At 36.6% G+C, this 21,481-nt stretch overlaps 1 protein-coding gene across 1 annotated transcript in view; it reads right to left on the bottom strand.

The window, feature by feature from the left end:
- The window catches only part of LOC104402815 (chromosome unknown open reading frame, human C16orf62), a 52,670-nt gene that overhangs the window by 16,530 nt on the left and 14,659 nt on the right, over positions 1-21,481 (bottom strand). The window contains exons 12-25 of the mRNA XM_010010795.1: positions 20,111-20,188; positions 19,602-19,724; positions 18,854-18,900; positions 16,592-16,703; positions 16,270-16,386; positions 15,860-15,913; positions 15,366-15,446; positions 14,444-14,506; positions 13,432-13,517; positions 12,296-12,376; positions 9,826-9,889; positions 7,777-7,875; positions 6,896-6,973; positions 5,599-5,713 (exon numbers count right to left, since the gene is read on the bottom strand). Of these exons, the coding sequence (XP_010009097.1) occupies positions 5,599-5,713; positions 6,896-6,973; positions 7,777-7,875; positions 9,826-9,889; positions 12,296-12,376; positions 13,432-13,517; positions 14,444-14,506; positions 15,366-15,446; positions 15,860-15,913; positions 16,270-16,386; positions 16,592-16,703; positions 18,854-18,900; positions 19,602-19,724; positions 20,111-20,188 (1,198 nt within the window). The remainder of the gene's footprint in view (positions 1-5,598; positions 5,714-6,895; positions 6,974-7,776; positions 7,876-9,825; positions 9,890-12,295; positions 12,377-13,431; positions 13,518-14,443; positions 14,507-15,365; positions 15,447-15,859; positions 15,914-16,269; positions 16,387-16,591; positions 16,704-18,853; positions 18,901-19,601; positions 19,725-20,110; positions 20,189-21,481) is intronic.

Genomic DNA, 21,481 nt, shown 5'->3' with positions numbered 1-21,481 from the left:
GGAAAGAAGCAGCCCTTGCAATAACTGTAGAAAGTTAAGCTCTAAATAGGCAATTTACACTCATGAAAGGTTTTGGAGTCATTATAGATGGTTCCTTGAAAACTACATCCTAAACAGCTGTCGAGAAGGCAAGGCGATTATAAGAATCATTAGGACAGTAATGGAAAACTGAGGTGTCACTGTATCATTTATATAGCTGTTGTGCATTTATACCTGGAATACGGTCCTGATCTTTCCTTTTCCAAAAGAATAAAAAGAAAATTAAAAAGGTCCTACGGCATGGAACAGTTTCCTCATTAGAAATGACTATACTGACATGAATTCTCCAGGAACTTATTAACTCCATCGTCTCATAAACAGCAGGAAGAAAATTAACCAAGAATGACTCAATTTATCACAGTATCCCTAGTAGCTGCTTGCACTGAAACACTCACCTAATATTTAAACAGCATATAGAAATAAATCCCTAAGTAATAGATTTCCAAGTACCATGAAACCATAGAACTTGCTGTCAAATAATGTTACAAAGGGCAGAAAGCAAAAATTGACTTAATAAATTTCTAAGGATTGGTCCATCTATTTTATTAAATACTGTGGTCCATGTGCAACCTTTGTTGAAGGATGTATTTAGACCACCTGCAGCTGAAAGCTAGGAAGCATCATTCTACATTATTGTTTCTTCTATGTTCCCTCAGTAGATGCTGCTAGACTCCTTCAAAAACAGGTCATGGGCTGGACAGACTTGATGAGCTGACAAACTGATACAAAATGCTAGTCTGAAAAGCTTACGGAGACAGAGATGCCTGCTCTGGAAAAGCTATTGGCTGGGATAAAGAGAGGAACAAGAAGCTCGGTGAATGGGAGAAGTTTCCAGCTGTGGAAATTCCAGGTGAAAGTCATAATTTTGTTCAAATGAAGCAACATTTGGTATTACTAGTAAGGAAAACTGTATCTCATCACTTTCTCCCAATGCTACTTTGCTGCCTTCAAGAAAATAGTATTTAAAAAGATAACAAAGACATATCAGAGACAGCATATACCAATGTCACCAGAAAACTGTGAGCCAAGAAGTCCCAAAAGCTGTAATTAAGAAAACCTCTTCAGGTTCTTTTTTCTCTAGACCAGGTTGCTCAAAGTCCTGTCCAACCTGGCCTTGAACACTGCCGGGGATGAAGCAGCCACAGCTTCTCTGGGCAACCTGTGCCAGTGCCTCACCACCCTCACAGTATAGAATTTTTTCCTAATATCTAATCTAAATCCACCCTCTTTTGGTTTAAAGCCATTCCCCCTTGTCCTGTCACTACATGCCCTTGCAAAAAGTTCCCCACCAGCTTTTTTGTAGGCCCCATTTAGGTACTTTATATTCTTTATATTCTTCAGAAGTGATACTAGAAACTGTTATCTAATGCTACTGAGAAAATTAGACCATCATTAGAAATCATTGATTAGATATTCCCTACCATGCTTTTCCAAAGTGTAGCTGAAGCCTGTCATATTTAGAAAACTTTCAGGAAAAAGTAACATTTTCTGAAGTAGAAGAAGAAATTCCTTTTGCAATCTCTTAGTGAAACTGTTTCATTTGAAGAACACAACAAATACCTAGAAGTAAATGAAGCAGTGTATGGTTCAGAATTAAAATCTGCATTTGCTAAACAAAAAAATTGATTTGGGGGACAAAGACTCTTTAGGTTTTATGTTCGACAATATCCCAGTGAAATCAGTCACACAGAATCAGTCAAATTACTTTATTCACTATGTTACTTGTGAAGTGAGGCAAGGATTTCATGGCTTTTAAAATAAAAATGCTGCTCAACACATTACCAGAAAGTTACATCATCTCTACCCACCTGCTGAATGCTGTGACCAGCAATTAAAAAATCATGCTGTTCTTTGACAGGCAAAAGCAGCATCTCAACAGGGAGGAAATATGTGCAAGTAAAATAATAACTGTACCTCAAAAATCCAGAAGAGTGATAACAGAGCATGTATTTAATCTCAATTTAGTCCAAGCACTCCCTATGACAGAAAGCATGACTGATGAGAATTTATTATTTTATGCTGGCAGCATGCAGTGTCCTGTGGCTCAGACTGAAAAAAAGAAAAGCATCTCTCTTTAAAATCTTGCATCTTCCTATCTTCCTTTCTAGGGTGGGCTCTTAACAGGCTCACCAGAGGTATGAACTGTGCATCTAGGACAGAATCAGTTAAAATATTCTGAACATAATTCAATTTATTTAAAGTGCCTATTCAGAGCTGGAGACAGAGGCAACAGTCATAGAACCACAGGCGGGTTTGGGTTGGAAAGGACCTTAAAGCTCATCTAGTTCTAACCCCCTGCCACAGGCACGGACACCTTCCACTAAACCAGTTTGCTCCAAGCCCCTGTGTCCAACCTGGCCTTGAATCCTGCCAGAGATGGGGCAGCCACAGCTTCTCTGGGCAACCTGTGCCAGTGCCTCAGCACCCTCACAGGGAAGAAGTTCTTCCTAATACTTAATCCAAATCTACCTTCTTTCAGTTTAAAGGGTGTCATGATCAATGCATGTTGAACAGCATACATGGACAGACATCTGTCAGTGTATTAATACTAGACTTTTCATGAGCCTATAAATTCATTTTTTTCTGATGCAATTTCATTTTATTACAGTAAAACTATTCCAAGACAAATTACAATTACAGTTTTCTAATACTGAAGTATTTAGGTGAGTTCAAGCAAGCACCACACAGTCGCTTTGATTAACAGTGTGGCAAATCCCAGCAGGCAACGCTCCAATTTGATAGAGGAAATTGGAACAACAAGACACTAGGATTGATGGTTACTACTGCTACCCCTTGAGATTGGGAATGACAGAAAACCCGAACTCCTCCAGTTACAGGCAAGTTAGCTGTGGCTCTACAGTTGTTGGTAATATCTCAGCGCAATCCTCAGACTGCCACACTTTAGTTACTGTTATGACCTGCACATCCATTTTATAAGAAAGCAATCTTTTAAATTCCCCTTATCCATCCCAATAGGTACCATTACTCCTTTTTCAAGTTAGATACATCGGCAATTCAGAGAAATCTTCCTATTACCCATTACCAAGAAGAGTCTATCCTATGAAATTCAATTGTGTTACATGTTTAAGTGAAAACTCAAGTCACCAAAATAGCCAGATTTCCTGTAGGAACTTAAAATTAAAAAAAAAAAAACACAAAACAACCCAAGAAAACAACAGCTGGAATCTTTAAAGGGGAATTGCATGCCCATGTACACACATACATGCATGCCCTACTGCTGACTGAGCTATCAGATCAGGTACATTACCTTTTAGTTTTATTTCTCTTCCCAATTCTAAACTGATTGAACTAACTCCAATCAGCATAAAATAAAGGTTATATACTATTTCACTTCATAGCCTAATGCTATCATTAATTGCACACTCTTAAAACTTCATGTTGCATTAGTTCTTGTAGATCAGTGTCTAATTGGCATCAGTTAATTCAGTTAACTGACTGGATTTAAATTTGCTGTTTTGAATTAATCAGTACTTCTTAAACAGATGAAATGCATTACAGATCACACTGTGTTAGAAGTGACTTTCAGGGACATGTCATCTGACTACAATACATCAGAATATGCAAAAAACAATTCACAAAAAACGTCCCAAGACTGGTGTCACTGTTCGCTAACTGGGAACTAAATGCTAAATTACTCACACAAGTGACATGTCTCTGAATACAAATTCTACCCAAAATAGCTTTTCTAAGGAAGCAGAAAAGTGTATAACAATAAAATCGTGGTAAACAAAGTGAGCTACTGAACACCAGAGTTTTGCATATGCTCCATTTCAACAAAAACTGAGATTGACCAAATGCTCTTCTCTCTAGACTGTGGGTCTAAAATCCAAGTGAGAGTGGCTAATAGATATGTATTTTAGAGATTGAGTTCACAAGACTTTGCATATACCTGTTACCTTAAAAGATTTCAGAATGGGGATCCTACTTACTGTTTAGTGAGTGTGCTGTGTTCACATCATACTCTCACACTGAAAAAATGTGGACAATTGTTAGAGCCCAGGAATCTCACTCAGAGAAGACCCGGATGACAAAAATGTTGGAAAGGCATCTTATAAATTGAAAGATTATTAAATCACAGAGTTGGTCCCACCTTGGGCAGGACATAGACCTCAAAGACTGAACATTACAGAAAAACTGCTTTGGATTTGCTTCCAACTAGAGAGGTACTGCAACAGAGCAACAATAACAAAAATTGATACAGATGATAAAGTAAACTGGTCAATTAAACAAACACCATAGGAAGAAAAAGCGAGTCCATTTTTGGTAAACTCTGTTATCTACAAAGAAACTGCACAGTACTAACTGTATAACAACAGACTTTGCAGATCTTTTATTCGCACAACATACTTGGACAAAACAGACAGCTTTATTCTAAATCCCTCTGCTTTGCTATATGGGCAGTGTCAGATTCAAAACAAAGAAACACAACAGCCACCCTGTACTAAAAAGTCTTTATCAGCACCCTAAGTCAGCTTGTTTGTGCAGCTGGAACTTACTGGTAAATGCAGGGCTTGGAAAACAAGCTCTTGTGAAGAAGCAGGCAGCTAAAACAAAGAATTAATAGCCACAACAAAAGAGGTTGCAAAGTAATCCGATTTATTACTCTCACAGCTCCACTGAAAACATGTAAAGGAAAAGCATTTACCATTGAAGAGCAGATATTTAAAGTCAGTATTAAAATTGCAAAACAAAGTAGAATGACTTCACTTAAAAAAGGAAAAATAAAATACTGCAAACAGTTAAAAGTATGAGAATACTTTCAGAATGGGTAATAGGTTCCATTTGTGATACGAACAGGAATAAGATGATACTAAATGGTGATGCAGATTTAATGCTCATTCTGGTGCCAGGTAGCTCCAGTTGTTTCCCCAAATCCCTTTTTGCTAGAATTTCCAATTACTTAAGACTGAGCTAGAAGATGGTTACAAACTGTACTCAGGCCCTGGTTCAATGAATAATTCAGATCAAAACCAGAAAATACATTTTTCATCCTTCATATTATCTAGTATTACTCCATTGCTTCACTCTGACGCAGTGGCATATCTCTTAGCTAAATATTTTTCACACACGTGCTCTGGTAGCAAGTTTCTAGTGTCAGTGACCTAAGTTTTAATTCTTTTCCAGCTTCTTGCATGATTTTGTCAGCTTGTGAACTACTACACAGATGAACTAGTTTCTTTTCCCATAGTTACAATAAAGCATGTAATTTGTGATTAGAGTGCTTGCATAATTATGCAAGAGGAAAATAAAACATTCCAGGCTTTCCATAATTTCTAAGTAATTTAGGACAACCTACCTCATAGCCATGATTATGTCAACAGACTTAGCTGTCTTGGTTGTTTAGATCACAGGATGTGCTAGCATTGAAGAGCTGCTTTATGTGACAAGTTTTCACTGTAACAGTGCTTGAAACAGGGCTGTATTTTAACTACATCATAAATATCCTTATATGACTTATGATTGCAACCAAGTTATTACTCACAGCTAGAAATATTTCTGAAGTAAGAGAACTTTTAAATAGACAAATTCGTGCCTTACCTTGTGAAAGGCACTGATTTGCCAGAGCAACCTGTCCAGAGTGTAGATACAGATTAAGGCGTGTGAAGATACCACTCAGAGATGGAATTGTAATGAAGCAGAAGGCAACACAAGCCTAAAGCAAATAAAAAAAGAAATCTGAAGAAAATTCCTATCTCAGAGTTATAGCAATCATTACTGATTTTATACACCATTAGCAATCAAAACCTGTAAATCATTTTTGGGAAAGACTTTCAATAAAAAGAAAACATTATGTGAAGTCCAAACCCAGCAACTTCAAATTTCTCATTATTTCAATATTTACTGTTATACTTAAGTATAACACTATTTGTAACAAACTTAATTATTGTTATTATAAGTAGATTTGCTCAAAGCTTGCTCTATGACTCCAGTTCAGAGCTCTTCTCTCCTCAGGTAACCAGCTTGCAGCTCAAGACCAAAATCTAACTAGGAAAGCAGACTACTGGTCCTCAGGGATAATCTGTCAGGTGCACTGGGTGCATTTGGGAAGCAGCAGATCCAGCACAGCATGCCGCAGCTTTAGACCTACTGGAACAGCCCAAACACCTAGGTCGAGGAAGTAGCTCCCAAGCATACAGAAGCTGGCCCATGCCACCCCACCTATCCTTGGTCCAGGACATCATGCACAGGTACCATGAACAAAAATCCGTTCATTAATGGCAGCATATGTAAACACCTTCCCTGCACATGTAGATGAAGACATCTTAGTTGCTACGTTTCAGGCGAGAGGAGTGGAACACAAGCAACTTGCATAGCTTATGCATGGTTCAAAGCTCATTTGACCATATTTGTACAGACTCGAAGGCACTAAAGCTGAAAAGAGCACTTTATTTGAACTTCAAATACTGATTTCAGCATATCAACACCAATATTATGAGACAGAAGTTTAAATATATTCTTTTCTCCCTATCTCCCAATCTCACTATGACTGAGTTACATAGAAATTAAGTATTTTATTTCAAATAGAGTTTGAAAAGCTGAGCTTTCTAGAATTCACAGGAACACCCCTCCAATGAACCTTCCTTTGGCGAGGGAGTCAGTCTTGCTGTTCTTTTTAACACAAAGCTACTATTAGATGCTCTGGGCTTTTTTTTCCCCTTAAATGGCAGCACGTGGATTTAGAGAGTAAAGATCAATGGTAACAAGAAAAAATGAGACCACAAGCAGTGTAAAACACACTAACACATTGGTGTTGCAAAAACTATAAACTTAGGGGGCAGCAGATAGTATTATCTCCTAACGTGGCAGGCTCACAGTTTGTTAGAGTCAGACCTACCCTGACAAACGCAGCAGTCTTTCTGGAATGATTTCCCTTCATCACCTTTCTTGTTTCCATTGCTAGCTGGTTCACAGACTACACATAAAAAACAAAAGCAAATCATTAAAGAAAAATGCACAGATTTATTAGGTCAGCAGCAAGTAACAAATGGCATGTTTTACATTTAGAGAACAGAAACTGTCAAAAGGGACCCTGATACATTGTGCCCTCACTGTAACTTCAGTTTTTACTTCGAGAATTTTAGTAATTGTGCCTTAAGGCAAGTATGATTCTGAAGGTTTGTGAAGGGAGACTTGTTGATTTATACAGGTTTTAGATTCTCCCTTGCTTCCCAGCTATAATGCTGTCATCACCTCCTCCCTAGTGGAAAAAAACATGATTTCTAGTTTATTAAAATAACCCTCAAACCCAACCACAAAATAATAAAAGGATTTAAGAGAAGATACAATGTTCCAAAGGAATCAGATGCAGCTAATGCTCACCTGACATGTGACTGAATACAGAAAAGAGATTAACCTTCCCCATCACAGCAGGATTCTGCCTGTATCTGCAGCCAGACACAGACTAATCTCTCCTCGATGGAGGATTATAGAAGATAGAACTGAAATTCTGACTGCACAAAAGTGCCGTTTACTTTGTAAGACATGAAATCTCTAGCAGGTTTTCTTTGTTGCAAGGATACCATGCACGCCTGTCAAGCAAGAACTTCAGAGAGTTTAGTGTGATAAAATGAGAGACAAGATCAAAGTCTACTTTAAAAACACCTGATAAAAAGACTTCAGATTTACTCTGACATAGGCTAATAATGTGGACATGGAATGGGAGAATGGCAAATATATCCCCACTTGTTAAGATAATGCAGATAAACTGAAGCTTACATGAATCAACTGGACTAAAACAGGCTCCAGATTGCAAAACATTGACCTGGCTTCAACATAGAAACTCAGCTGTTGTTCAAAGTCACGGCCAAATGAAACCTATAAAAGACAAAAGCTCACAGTTTTTACCATTGTAGACCACTAAAACCACAGATATTCAAAAGTCAAAATCCCCATATACTGGGGTAAGAAAAAACCCCACCATTAACAATAAAATAGAATCTGTGTCCTTGTAACTCTCTGATTTCCAATACATAACCTTCAGGGAAATTTGAAGGTTTTGCTGAGGGTTTTTTTGTCCATACTCCACATGATCTCCTACTTCACAAATCAAATATTTATCACGAAAACAAGATTTAAATCCTAGATTTGTGCAGTGCTTTCAAAACTAGCAGAACTCTCAATTCTTCACAGAACAGGGACAAATACTTGGTATAGGTCATACTTAAAAAGCAAGACAAAACAAAAACCCCATACAACAGGAAAAAAGAAACAGGTCAGTGAATCTGTATTCAGATTCCTGTAATTTCTAGTTGATATAGGGCCTCCGAGAGAAATTAGCATAACCAGATATACCACTTAGAAAAGAGTGGTTTCCTCAAGTTTGGTTAATAAATATATTCTTACAAAGCATGGCAAAAGCCTGCAAGCTTGCATGCTGGCAGGAGAGAAGTCAAAAAAACAACCCTTGTGTAAGGACACCCTAATTCCAAGCCTCTAGATTTTAAAAAACCAAGTGCTGTCAGCTGGAGTGTCTCAGCTGTCAGTTAAAAGCCCAGCAAGAGAAACAGTCTCCAGGCAGTCTACATTTATGGATTCAAATGGATCTTTTTTTTCCCCTAATAGAAGTAAAAGGTTGCATTATTTATTATTTCTCAAGCCACATGCAAAAGAAGATTTTTTCAGAAATAAAATGAAAATGACGTTTAATCCATACAGTGAAAGATCAAAGGAACTGCATCAGAAAACAAAGGATTGCTTCTTGCATTACAGGCAACTGCCTTTGCCTTACTCTATTTGGGCAACTGCTGATTCTTGACTTCTAGTCTCAAGTAAACGTCTCTAAAAACATAGTATTTTCTATACAAAAGCCTTCCCCCTCCACATCTTAATGCATGCTGGTTTAAAATTTGTAACTAGTCATTTCACTGCTATGGGATTTTATTTCCCCCTAAACCAAAACTGTAAAGCCACATCAAATATTATTCAATGTGGGAAATCCTCCTAAAGGAAATTATACAACATTATACTGCACATAAAGCTTAATAAAGCAAAATTATATAAGAACATATTAAATAGCAAATTATTATAGCTGAAGAGAAAGCAACCATCTAGAGATAAATTCATAGCACTGTAACAAAGAACAAAGATGACAAGTAGAGACGAAGCCTGTCAGCTCCGACTATGTGAAAGAAAAGCCAAGTGTTGAGAGTACCTGGTTAGACAATAAAAAAAGCTTGAGAACATCTCCCTAAAACAACCTGACATCTCAAGCACAACACACAAGAACAAAAGATTTTATCAGGATAAGAGGGACGGAAGGGTTAAAAATTAATTCCAAGATAAAACAATTTTATGGGACTCCTAATTTGATGATACAAATCATCTTATTTGTAAATTAAGATAACCAGAGATAAGAAATTACAAGTCTTTTGTGCGTGTGCTTTGTAAAGCTGGTATTGGTTCCATTTAGAGCTGGGTAGTGGAAGTTCATTCAACATAAATCAGCTATACTAGGCAAGACCAACTGCTGTTTAATGTTCAAACACTTCCCATGTTCCCAAAAAACTAGCAGAAAATATGATTAAACAAACATGTGCAATTTAAACTCTCACAGTGCACCATGGCAGCTTCAACACTGTATGCCATTTATTTCAACACACACATACTTACTTCATAAAATTCACCAGTTGGGCTTTTCAATGGTCTTAAGCAAGTCAGACACACAGCCTCTGATTCAGTGAAACAGGCACCTGTTTCTCATGGGGATCCCAGGCAAATCCGAGCTATAAGGTACAACCCCAACAGTTGCACACAATTGTCACTCACCATTTTTATGAATCCATTTATCAAAGCTGCTAACATTCTTTTCTCATCCTCAAGCGTTAGTGCACTATAAGAGAAAATTTATATGGCATATTTTAGCATATTTCTTACCTTACTCTCTGTAAAGGTTTAAATGACACATAATATTTTATATAATATTATGTTTATATAAAATATTTCTTTCACACTAAGTCCACTAAGCTCATAATTTTAGTTATAAAGCAGTAAAACTTTCTTTTGAGTATCACTAAGTCAACCATGCACCAAACTAAATTCCAAATTAAAGAAAATAAATGTAAAAATAACTAAGAGTGTCTTTAAATTTTACAGAAGCTCAGTTTTGGAATGAGAAGGAAGCTAAGCTAATGTTCTTTTCAGCAGCAAGCAAATGGCTTCAGCCTTGTGTTATGACGTGAGAACTTGAGTAGGAACTGATTATAAAAAACTAAAGAAATTACTAAACCTATTCGTAGAAGAAAGTTATACTATTTAAGGGGAAAAGCTTTTAGAATACACTTTAAATACTATATGTAACAGTTAATGTGCTTATTTTAGAAACAACATTAGTTTATTGTTTCGCGTGGGTTTTTATTTGGGTTTTTGTTTGTTTTTAACTAACCCTGCCACATAATTAGAAAAATTATTAACATCATCTTGTTAAAGTTCTGTCTTTTTGATGTTTTAATAAGAATTGAACTAAAATCATACGCAAAACCAGTTTCTTTTCAAGATTATCACAGACACCTATTCTATAGCAACAGTCCAAATCTGATTTGAAACAAATTTGCATCACATGAAAATCCAGTAAGTCAAACCTGTTCTGCTGAAAATGGATGAACAAAAAGTTAAATTACAATTAACAAATACAATTTAATCCTTTTACTATTATCTACTGGGCTCCAGCTTTGACCTTAAGTATATCAGTTACCAATTTCCTAGCTCAGACACCAGATGGGAAGAGAACAATAGTTTTATTATACAAATTCAGTAAAGGAGGAAAGAAAATCTCAGCATGATTAGCTCATTAGTGCATTGCCAATCAAAAGAGCCAACTGATGGGCTCTGAAAGGCTCAGAAGACTTGTAATGAGATCTCTGGGTCAGTTGTAGGTTTCCAGTTCAACTCTGAATCAGACCCCCACCAGTCTACAGGCTGTTATACTCCAACAGCTGTTATGGGGGTCAGCGAGCCCTACACAATGGTTTGGGAGTTTCCTAAACCAGGATGTAAAAGTAGACGCAGGAGTAACTTTAAGTTAGTTAGAATTTATGGTGATTTGCCAGTAAGAGATGACACAACAGAACCAAGCTAATGATGTACACCAGTTTAGCCCAGCTAATGAACTGCTGGTTTAGGGGATTCTAAGGATCCCAGTAAACTATCCAAATGTTTTGGCAAAATGTCAGAGGAAGCACCAAATATGGGTTGCAATAAACTGCTTAGTTTTTTTTAATAAGCTGTTTCACCTTCAATATATTGTTCTGTTTAAAGGTTGAAGTTGCTTTTAGTGCAACATACAGCCAAATAAGGTGCTCTAACACCAAATAAAGCACTCTAGCTGGTATAAATTGGAATTACATGCCAAATTTTACTTCTTTATTGGCATTAAATCTTGCATTCATGGCATATCAAGACTGAGAAAATTACAAGTTCCTTTACAGCATCTGCCATGATAAGAGACTCTGGGCTCAGAGTGCAAAAGAAACTGCTCTTACTTACAATTCTACTCAACCCAAACTAGAAGAAAAAAATTAGGGTTTTGCTGTTAAGATCTAAAATTTGCACCACTGTGATTCTGGCTCTATTTTCAGACAGAGTTTTCTCTGTGATTTTTCAAGTTACCTACAAACCACAACAGTTTTCCACATTGTACAACTGCTATTCAAACAGTGTGGGTACAACAGGGTACCCAGGATCCCCAGTAACCTCAGCACTAAAAGTCAAGAGGAAAAGAGGAGTATCTAGGGGAAAAACACTGAATGTTCAAAGAGCTTTTCCCCTGTTCTACCTTCCCCCACTCAAGTTCCTAGAGATCTTGCAGATGTCCTTTGAAAGATTTCACACCCCCTTGTAATGGCTGAAAAAAGTGGCCCAAGAAAAGGTATAATTGAGTATGGCAATTTGTGCTTTAATAGCTACATATTCACTTAAATCTCAAAAATAGCTTATTATTCACTATAACTCAATGATTACATTGGTTTCTGTCTCTGCTTAGTGTCCCTGCTTCACTAGAAAACTACAAAACCATTACTACTTTCCTTTTAACATTCAGCTTCAGTATTCAAAATAAAGCAGTAATTAAAGAGCAAATGGTACATGCTGCAACTTCACTGCACAGCTCTTCCCTCACTGCTAATTGGATTCATGTCTTAATCCATCATGAAACAAACAGCCTCGGAAATGTGAAACTGTACACCAAGCAGCCAAACTTTGCAATAAAGATAGTTATTAGCATGAGTAAAGTTAATCTTACTTCACAGAATCATGCATCGTCTTGCAGATATGCAGAAGAGCATTGAGGATAACTGGATCCTTTGTAGATTGCTGCTGATGCCTGTAAAAATGTTTTAGGAAAAGCAGTGAATAATCCTGCTCTGCCTAAATGAAAAACAGTTACTAGAATAACACCAATTTAATGCATAATTCAAATCATCACCATTGTATGACACTACAGAAGTTTTATATTCATTTTCTAACCAACAGAACTCCTAAGATCATGTGGTTATAAACGTATAATTCCAACAAATGCCAGTCAGGAAATACTATCTTAATATGCAAAGCTTTACTGCCAAGCTACAGAATCTGACTCGTTAAGGGACACAAAAAGCTAGACATGGGATACATTGAGGCAATCTAGGAACATCAAAACAAAGAAATCCTAGATCTATCCAGAAGTAATAAAGTTTCTCAGCTACTCATGGGCAGGCTGGCAGGATGTATGTCACGTTTAGGTACAGAGGCACACATGCAGCAGAGCACCATTAAGATGATTAAGGGGCTGCAGCATGTCTCATGAGCAAAGGCTGTTTAGCCTAGAGGGCTTTGGGGGAATTAGCAGTGTATATAAATACCTGAAGGGAAGGTGAAAAAGTAAAAAATGTTTCAAGGAACCTGTTAATTATTTGAAAGGAAAAGGACTGTTTGACTCGTACAGTATTTGAAGATGAAGCTTCATCTTCTAAGTTCATTTTCAACAGTGGAAATACCCATTTTTCTCCATAATAGCACTTGTAACAAGAGACTGTCTCTCTTCCTCCATTATAACGAAGTAACAGTTCTGTGCTGTCACAGCAGCTGGACAAGAAATGAATTTCATAAACTGACTAAGGCAATGTAAATCTTAAGAAGCTCAGAGAACAACTATTGTGTAAGCCACAGCAAGTCAGCATCAAGTCATCATTAGTACTTCAATTTCAGCTTTCTTTGTGAACAGTTAAACAGTCAATCAGCAGATTAACAAAACTGGCACATTTTCGTTTTCTTTTCCCTGCCGCCTGGAACATCTTCACAAGCTAAGTGGCCTATATACTGACTCACCTTCCACAGCAATCTTTCAACACATTCCCCAGACCCTCCAGAGTGCATTTAATCTCAATATTCTCCACTTACTTAATGAAAGATTCCATAATGCACTTGCAAACTTCCACTCTCACGCTTTCTTTCTGGAACATATCCAGAAATGGCAAGAATTTCTCCTGAAAGTACAAATACATAAACAAGTAAAAATAGGTATTTTACAAAAAACACACTGAAACATAAGTATTCTGGGTAAGTTTTATAATCATAGCTGTTTCAGTTAAAATTATTTTGATCTTTTTTGAAGACAATAATTCATCTTGAAGGATGAAAGAGTGGAACAAATGGAAAAGCAGTGCTGAGTGAAAGATGCATCAATTTACTGATTGCAGAGATCCAGAATAAAATACAAAACACAGATGTTACAAATTTTTTAAAAGCAATCAGATGCTCAAAACAGCTTAAGATCATGACAAATTCAGACATCTATGGGAACAAAAGGAAGGATATTAAAAACAATTAAAACAGGCCATGCGCCAGCAACCATTCTCCACGCACTCAGGACAACTTATGAAGGTCCAAGGCTTTAGATTGTTTAGATATTGAAATACTTTGTTTCTGTATCATATCAAGAATATAGAAAGGGTAAGTTTTTCAGAATTATCTGAGCAATTTGTGGACAAGACTTGATTCCAAATCCACAGGGTCACTCTTGAGTATCGCTCTTCAACTGGTTTCAGCGCTTTGACACTCTTTGTTCCTCTTTCTCTACCTCATACATAACTCCTGACCTCTCTAAGTTTCACTTTGTTTCAATGCCAAAATTAAGCCCTATAATAGAGTGTGTTAAGTATATATCATAACATAAAAATAGCTATCAGCAATTACACAAACAAATAAATGGTATTTTATCTTCCACCAATTGTCACTTGTGCCATACTAACAAACATACAGAATCTAACAGCCTAAGAAAAAAAATGTAGAAAATTGGAATTAGAATAATGAATATTTAAGTAATAAGCAGCAGTTACCAAGTCAGGTAAATTCTCTTACAGAAACAGTTCTAAATGGGTCTTAAAACTTTATTAAACAGAGTATCACTTACCACCGAAAAAAGCAAAGAGAAGTCATAGATATAGGTAATAACTTTCTGAATAATTGACTGCAGCTGAAGAGGAAAAAAAAACCAAAACAAAACAAAAAAGAGGAGAATTATTGTAATACAAGTTAAATTAAGACTGTCCACACCAGAGATTATTCTTTTCTAGTTATTTGTACAAAACTGGGTTAGAAGACACTTCAAGCATTCATCAATGTCATTTCTTCCCCCAAAGCAGGATCAACTACAGCTATGCTGTTCCTAGCAGATGTTTTTCCAACATGCTCTTCTGAACTCACATAAAGAGAAGCTGACCAGCCTGCCCAAGCTTTTTTTGTCCTTCATAGTCAGGCAGATTGTTCTGATTTATAGGCTGCATATCCCAGCTCTCCAGACTAAAAAAAACCCAAACCCCAAACACCCCAAATAAACAAACAAAAAAACCAAACCAATTTGCTAACTCTTCATTTGTAGGCACTTTATGTACCCTCCAACCACAAAAACCTTCTTCTAGAACCTATTCAACTAATCCATATCTCACCTGGCATGCAGAACTGAACATTGTAATTCCCTGAAGCCCTAACAATGCCAAGTAGATTGATTATTTTATGGTTTGCTTCTGTCTAAACAGCCTGCCAGGGTTGCTCATTTTCTTCAGCAGAACACCACTGTTGGTGTAGGAGTTCACTATTGCTACTTCTGAATACATATATCATTCTGGTTTAGCATTTTTCTGAAAGACTGATGTGCAGAGAAAAATGAAGGAACAAATCACAGCATTATATTGTTCCAAAAGGCTTCCCAAATTATAGCCAGGGTTTAAAAATAGTTATTTTGTGGTAATCGGCATCAGTAACATTTAAGAATTAAATTCATCTAAGAAAATGCACATCAGATTTTTACAGATTCGGCAAAATAAATTCTTTACCTGGGGGTAAGCATCTTCAAATGCTCGATCAGGAGTCATGTGTTTGATAACATCAGCCAAAACTGTGTTGACCTCCCGCTTCTGTGTAGTGAAAAATGAGGTTACAAAATACAGTAATGAAATCAGCACATGAATCAAGTCACTGAAAACTAGTTGGATTTCCATTTGCCTAAGCATCAGCTTTCTACAGAGCTCTAGCTAAGCCAGGAACCTTAGCCATAGCTGCAGTAAATCATTACTTAAACTGGTCCATATGCCATTAAAACAAAAGGGTAAGAAACAGGCAGTGGCAGGGAGTGGTGAAGACTCCTTCAAAGCTACATCTTTTGTCCCTATTCATCGTTCATGAAAGGAAATACACCTTTTCCTTCACTACTGAAATCCTACACACTTATACTGGGTAGCCATAGCTTTTCCATTTTTAATACCAAACTGCTAATACAGCTCCTTAGTCTGTATCAGAAAACCTTCAAAGGAAAGAAAGTTGCACGTACCGTAAAATGCCTGCATGTGTATTCCACCCACACTTCAGCACAGTTGATATAATCCTAGAAATACATGTGGCTTACAATTACCAGCATTCACAAGAGCTTATGAGAAGTACACTTGCAAAAATTACACTTAAAAGAATTAACTTCTGAGGTACAATTCATGCAGACTTAAAGATCTAGCACTAACAGCAGACCTCAAAAGTTGCTTATGTAGACTGACATTATACAGAATTAAGTTGTTCTAACGGAACTCAGAAAAGCAGGGATCATATACAGGTATTACCAGGCATCGTATTTTTTGGCAACTATCTGTATCTAGAAAACGTAAACCATATCCTGCTAAGCATATGCTTACTGAACAATTTTACCCTAAACACAGAATGAGTAGTGAAACAGAACAGACAATAACTCACCTGTGGGTTCTTCAGCTTTGTTATAACCTTCCAGGCTTCATTTAATATTTGAAGGCGATCATTTTCAGGAGGATCAGCCAATGCCAAGTTTAATCCCAAGGAGCGAAAGAGGAGATGCTGAAAGTTAATGAGAAATTTTAAATTAACAGCAGAAGATGCATGTCTGTCCAATACTGCTCTAGCAGGTACACTGTGCAGAAGGAGTTTTTGATTAAACCACCTTTAATTTAAATGCTGTGCAAGTTAGGCAGGCAACTAACTGTATAAAGAACTTTGTAAGACAACGAACAGGAACTGTTAGAAATTACATGCAAAGTCTCACCTTTGGGAATCCAGATTCATCACACTCTTTAATCATGCCAATGAAGTCCATAGATCTTGCAGCAATAAACTCTGCTCTGAATGCTGACATTATTGAATTCAACAGCAAAGCACTACAATGAACAAAACACAAATCAATACAGCTCAACATCAATTAAACTTTGGTTGTCCCTTCATTTACATTAATCTGAACTTCTTAAACTAAAAACTGTCCAGAATCAATTCTAAATTTTAAAGAAGGGGATAAGGAAGAAAAAACCCTCAGCAAAACAAGAAAACACCAAGACATCACGTAAGATAGCCCAGCTTGTAGCATACCTGTTCCACAGAGGTTTACCTGAAGCCATCGTTTTACAAGAAATTTACTAGAAAGATTAAGTAAACCAGGAGTAGCTAACAAATTTGGAAACTTACTCTCTCTTTTTAACTACAGTTCAGAAGAATACTTTGGGAGGGCAAATTTCTATTGAAGTTTTTCTCACTGAATTTAAATACATATACATTCAAAACAGTGAGATTTCTAGCAGCTGCATTGTTAGGATTAAAATAAACCCAGTCATTATCATATGATAACTGTCAGTGACATATTTAGACATTCATGATTAATCATTCGGATCCATATCTGTATTACTATCAAGCCAAAGTTACTGATGGAACAGAGAACTCATCATGTTACTGTAAAACCCAGTATATTGAATCTATTATGCAAACATAAGAAACAAAATCTAGTACCATTCAAAAGGCAGTTCCTCTGGGCAAACTCACCCATGAGTTAGCACAGAAGCTGCCTCATAAAATAGTGTGTCCTTCACTAGACTGAAACAGACAGTTTGCATACAGGGCAGTTTACCTTGAGGGAAATCTATGGAGCACTTAGAATAGCCCAGCATCCTCTGTGCTTTCTGACTGAGCTTTAGTGGTCCCATTGCAATTTGACTGAGATTTGCATTTTATCATTTGACAAGAACTTCCAGTTCAGTAGGTATATGCTTTACCATACAGAGAAGCAGACTCTCACTTTTCACTTAGATGGTTGCAATGTAGTTCACGGAACACACTGAGATTATTTAAAGATTTATATACTGATGCTTCTTGCTTTGTAATATTTTGACAGTCATTAGAAGACATAAACCCATGGAACTCCACTTTAAAAGAAAACTGTCACGCTTTATAGATCATCTACACAGGATTAGTCAACTTAATAATAGTAATAGTAGTAGTAGTAGTAATAATAATAATAATAAAGATATATCCCAAAAACATTTCTTCAAAAAACCCCAACTCATCAGACTCAACATTTTGTCCTTCCTTCAAAGGGCAAAAAGGCACAAAGAAAAGGCCCCTCGCCCATCTTTACAAGAAACACTAAAAGGTGACTTATTATAAGTTCCACAAAGCAAACCGGTACCTATACAAAATAATTAAGACAGCAGAGTACATGGATTATTCTACCCATATTATACACTCTGATACAACAGCATCTTCACATTGCATTTTTAAATTTTTCTCTTTCCCCACACCCCTTAGCTCAGTCACGGAATGCTAATGCTGGCATTCCTCATCTAAATGATTAACATATTTTAGTTCCTCAGCCACTGCAGGACTGGACTGTGCAAAGCACATCAGTTAAAAAACAGCCGAAAACTTTCACAGAACTCAGCCCACCTACCCAACAAAATGAACTGAGATTAGCTCACCAGCAGGTTAAATTCCATACACACAGCTAAAAGTACAGCCAAAACTTTCAGACCATCTTCCTGAACTAGTCATTGAAGGCGATTACTCTGTACACAGGCTTCTAGGAGACATTTGGGATACTAATTTTAATGTTGAAAAAAGAACTCATCTAAATATTACCATCTTCCAAAGGTGTCAGCTGCTTTACAACTTCCCTTGCAAAAGGCATGTATGGGCTGACTGTAACCAGTGCAGGCTAGGGGGAAGGAAGGGGAGGAAAACAGAAAAATGAAGTACAACCAGGAATCAAACATGGCTGATGGAGAACATATTATGTGTCCTAAACTTTGGCTGAGGAACCAGAATGCAGCAACCAAGTTAAATTAATTAACTTTAGCTCTACAAGTAATCAACCATGTTTTAGAATTCATCTCTGGAAAACAGATGTTCATAATCATGATTTAATAAGATACTAGGAGAACAAAAGCTATACTATGCATCCAAAAAGTGTTTTCAAAAGGGAGAGAGAGAATTTTATTACACGGACTCGTAATAACTCAGGTCTTCTGCATTGTACAATACTTACTTGTTCCCCAAATTTTTGCATCTCTCCATCATCTCAGTAAGCAGAACCTGAAAGAATTACTTATTAAAATTAGTGAGTAGAGACTGCAACTAAATTCAGCTTTAATTACTGTAGTAAAGTCTACTAAAAGCTGTTTTAATTACCTACCCAATACATTCCAATAATCCTGTCTTATCCTGCATTTATAATACAAGAAAACAAGGGTGTAGTACGACATAAAACACACCTACTGGAGTAACTACGATGGCATTTTAATCAAACCCACCGTTTTATGGAAGTGAAATTTGCACTCCTTCAGCCATGCCATTTCTCAAAGTAATTACTATTTGCCAGTCAGGTCAATTATCTCTGGCAGGAGAGGTGAAGATTACCAACTCTCTGCCACAGAATGCAAAACAGACTGCCTGTTGACAGTGTTAAGCAATTAGAAAGCTACAGTTTACTCAAATCATTTTTATATCTGTATGACAGAAGAAACTAATGAATTAATAAAATAAAGATTAAACTAGCTAAAGGACAGCAAGAAACAAATAGGAATAATGCCTATGAATTTGAAGTGGTCTAACTTCAGCTTTGTGGACATGAACATTCTTCCTGTACAGAAAAGAGAAACAGACAGTTGCACCTGGGCTCTATATAATCACTTTCATAACCATGTAAATACTGATGAAGGGGTTTTTATAATATGCAAAATGAACTCTTAATGCCAACACTTCTTTGAGTATCAAGCATTACCATACTTCCTTACCTCAGGAGCACGATATGCAATGCACTGTAAAATCCAGTCTATAGCAGGAGAATATAGAGTCAAATACAAAGGAATCTCCACACATTGCACTACCAGCTGATTCTGAACTGTGTCCCCATGAATCTGTTGAAATAAAGACAAAAACAAGTTGCTAAGAATAGGTATTTAAATAGGAGATACAATAAACTGGACAAAGTTTGTGTATGAATAAAAATGACAACAGAAAACATCACAAATATACACAGATTTTCTGAAGCATTCCTTGTTTGCTGGGGAAAAAAATACCAAGCTCATAACAATTACTATTAAAGTACGGAAACATGCTGAGTAGAGCAGTTTCAACTTACCTGAGTGTATGTACAGTTTCCCATACTGTGTCTGGATACAGGAGCATCCCAAGTCTAGATTTAAGAACTTTAAAGATTTTTTTAAAAGTATATGGTAGTTTGGTTAAGGAGTGTATTTATGTGATTTTGCAAATAAAGAAAACTAACCCCTTATTTACTTACTTGCTTAAATGTTAGCAGAAAGTCAAAGAAATTTTCGTTAAGGCTTTCTTTGAGTTGTGGTGCCACTTCCATTCCAACCTGTATTAAAACAAAGATTTTATCTGCATCTATCAGCTATGATTCTCCTTCAATTGTAAGACAAAAACACATTTTCCGGAGGAGTACACCTAGTCATACACATCAAATCAACACACAGTATTGAATCATGGTTTTGACTGACTATTTCCTTGCTTACTATGTTAGTAATGTCCACTAACAACTACCCTGAAGTAGTCATAGCTGTGTTTAAACATGATTCTCCTAACATCAGCTCCAAGTGCCTGTAAACAGTGAGGAAATCAGTGTCTACCCCAGTGCCTGCACTGCAACAGCCTACATTCATTGTATGCAGAAAGCCTATGATGAAGAATGTTTAAAAAGTCAAAGTTCAGAAGTTGCTTAAAATCATGTGTATTCATTCCATGGACAGAACGAAGCAAAGATCCCAAAGGAAAATACACAGACAGATATAATATTGATAAATAACACAAGCTGATGCACAAACACGAGGCCTATGTAGTAAAGCTGGAATTGCAAGGGAAACTAATCCTTACAGGACTGTTTACAGTAACACAGATGAAAAATACCAAAAAAATAAAATGTGGCATATTACTAAAGAAAAGATGCAATAATGAATGAGAAGCTACTGACAGATTAATAACAGAAAAGGCTTAATAAACAAACAAATCCATCTCAACAGCTTAAGGTTCCCCTCTTCAAACAAACCCAGGGGTCTGAGTTTCTGGGATCCCTGAGCATATGCAGTTCTAGCTGACTTCAGCACAATGCAGAGGTACCTTGCACAGGCCCAAGCCAGACATCTATCACAGTTCTTTATATATCATTCATGTCAAACCACGTGTCTACATTGCTGTGTAAATATCTGGCTCTTTGGTTTCATACAAGAGTTTATTTGCACATTTTACTACCCTGTGGTTTCAGACATCGTTTATACTGGTACTACAGGTTTCCTATTCCAGAATTCATATTTTAAAAAAATTCTGTTTTCATTATCTTCATTGTGAAAGTATTCATACAGTGTCAGCAGCTGGAATACAGAAGATTAAATGCCTCCCAGTCCACTAAGTTTTCTTACTTTAAAGAAAAGTCAGGATTTTAGTAGTTAGTATTTTATTCCAAGAAAATTCTCATTATTTATTTTATATGATCATCTCTGTGGACAAACAGATCATGCTAAGCACTCCCTTAACTGTAATTACTGTTACTAGATTCTTAGGCCTAACTGCTCTATCATTATGCATCTCTTTTAGGTGTATCAGAAGCAGTAAAAGGTGGATTGTGCATACAAACTGTTTCCTAAGAAATCTTCAA

The sequence above is a fragment of the Nestor notabilis genome, unplaced genomic scaffold (genome assembly GCF_000696875.1).
Source record: "Nestor notabilis isolate BGI_N333 unplaced genomic scaffold, ASM69687v1 scaffold14233, whole genome shotgun sequence".
Taxonomy (NCBI): domain Eukaryota; kingdom Metazoa; phylum Chordata; class Aves; order Psittaciformes; family Psittacidae; genus Nestor; species Nestor notabilis.
This window is presented reverse-complemented; position numbering and strand designations above follow the sequence as displayed.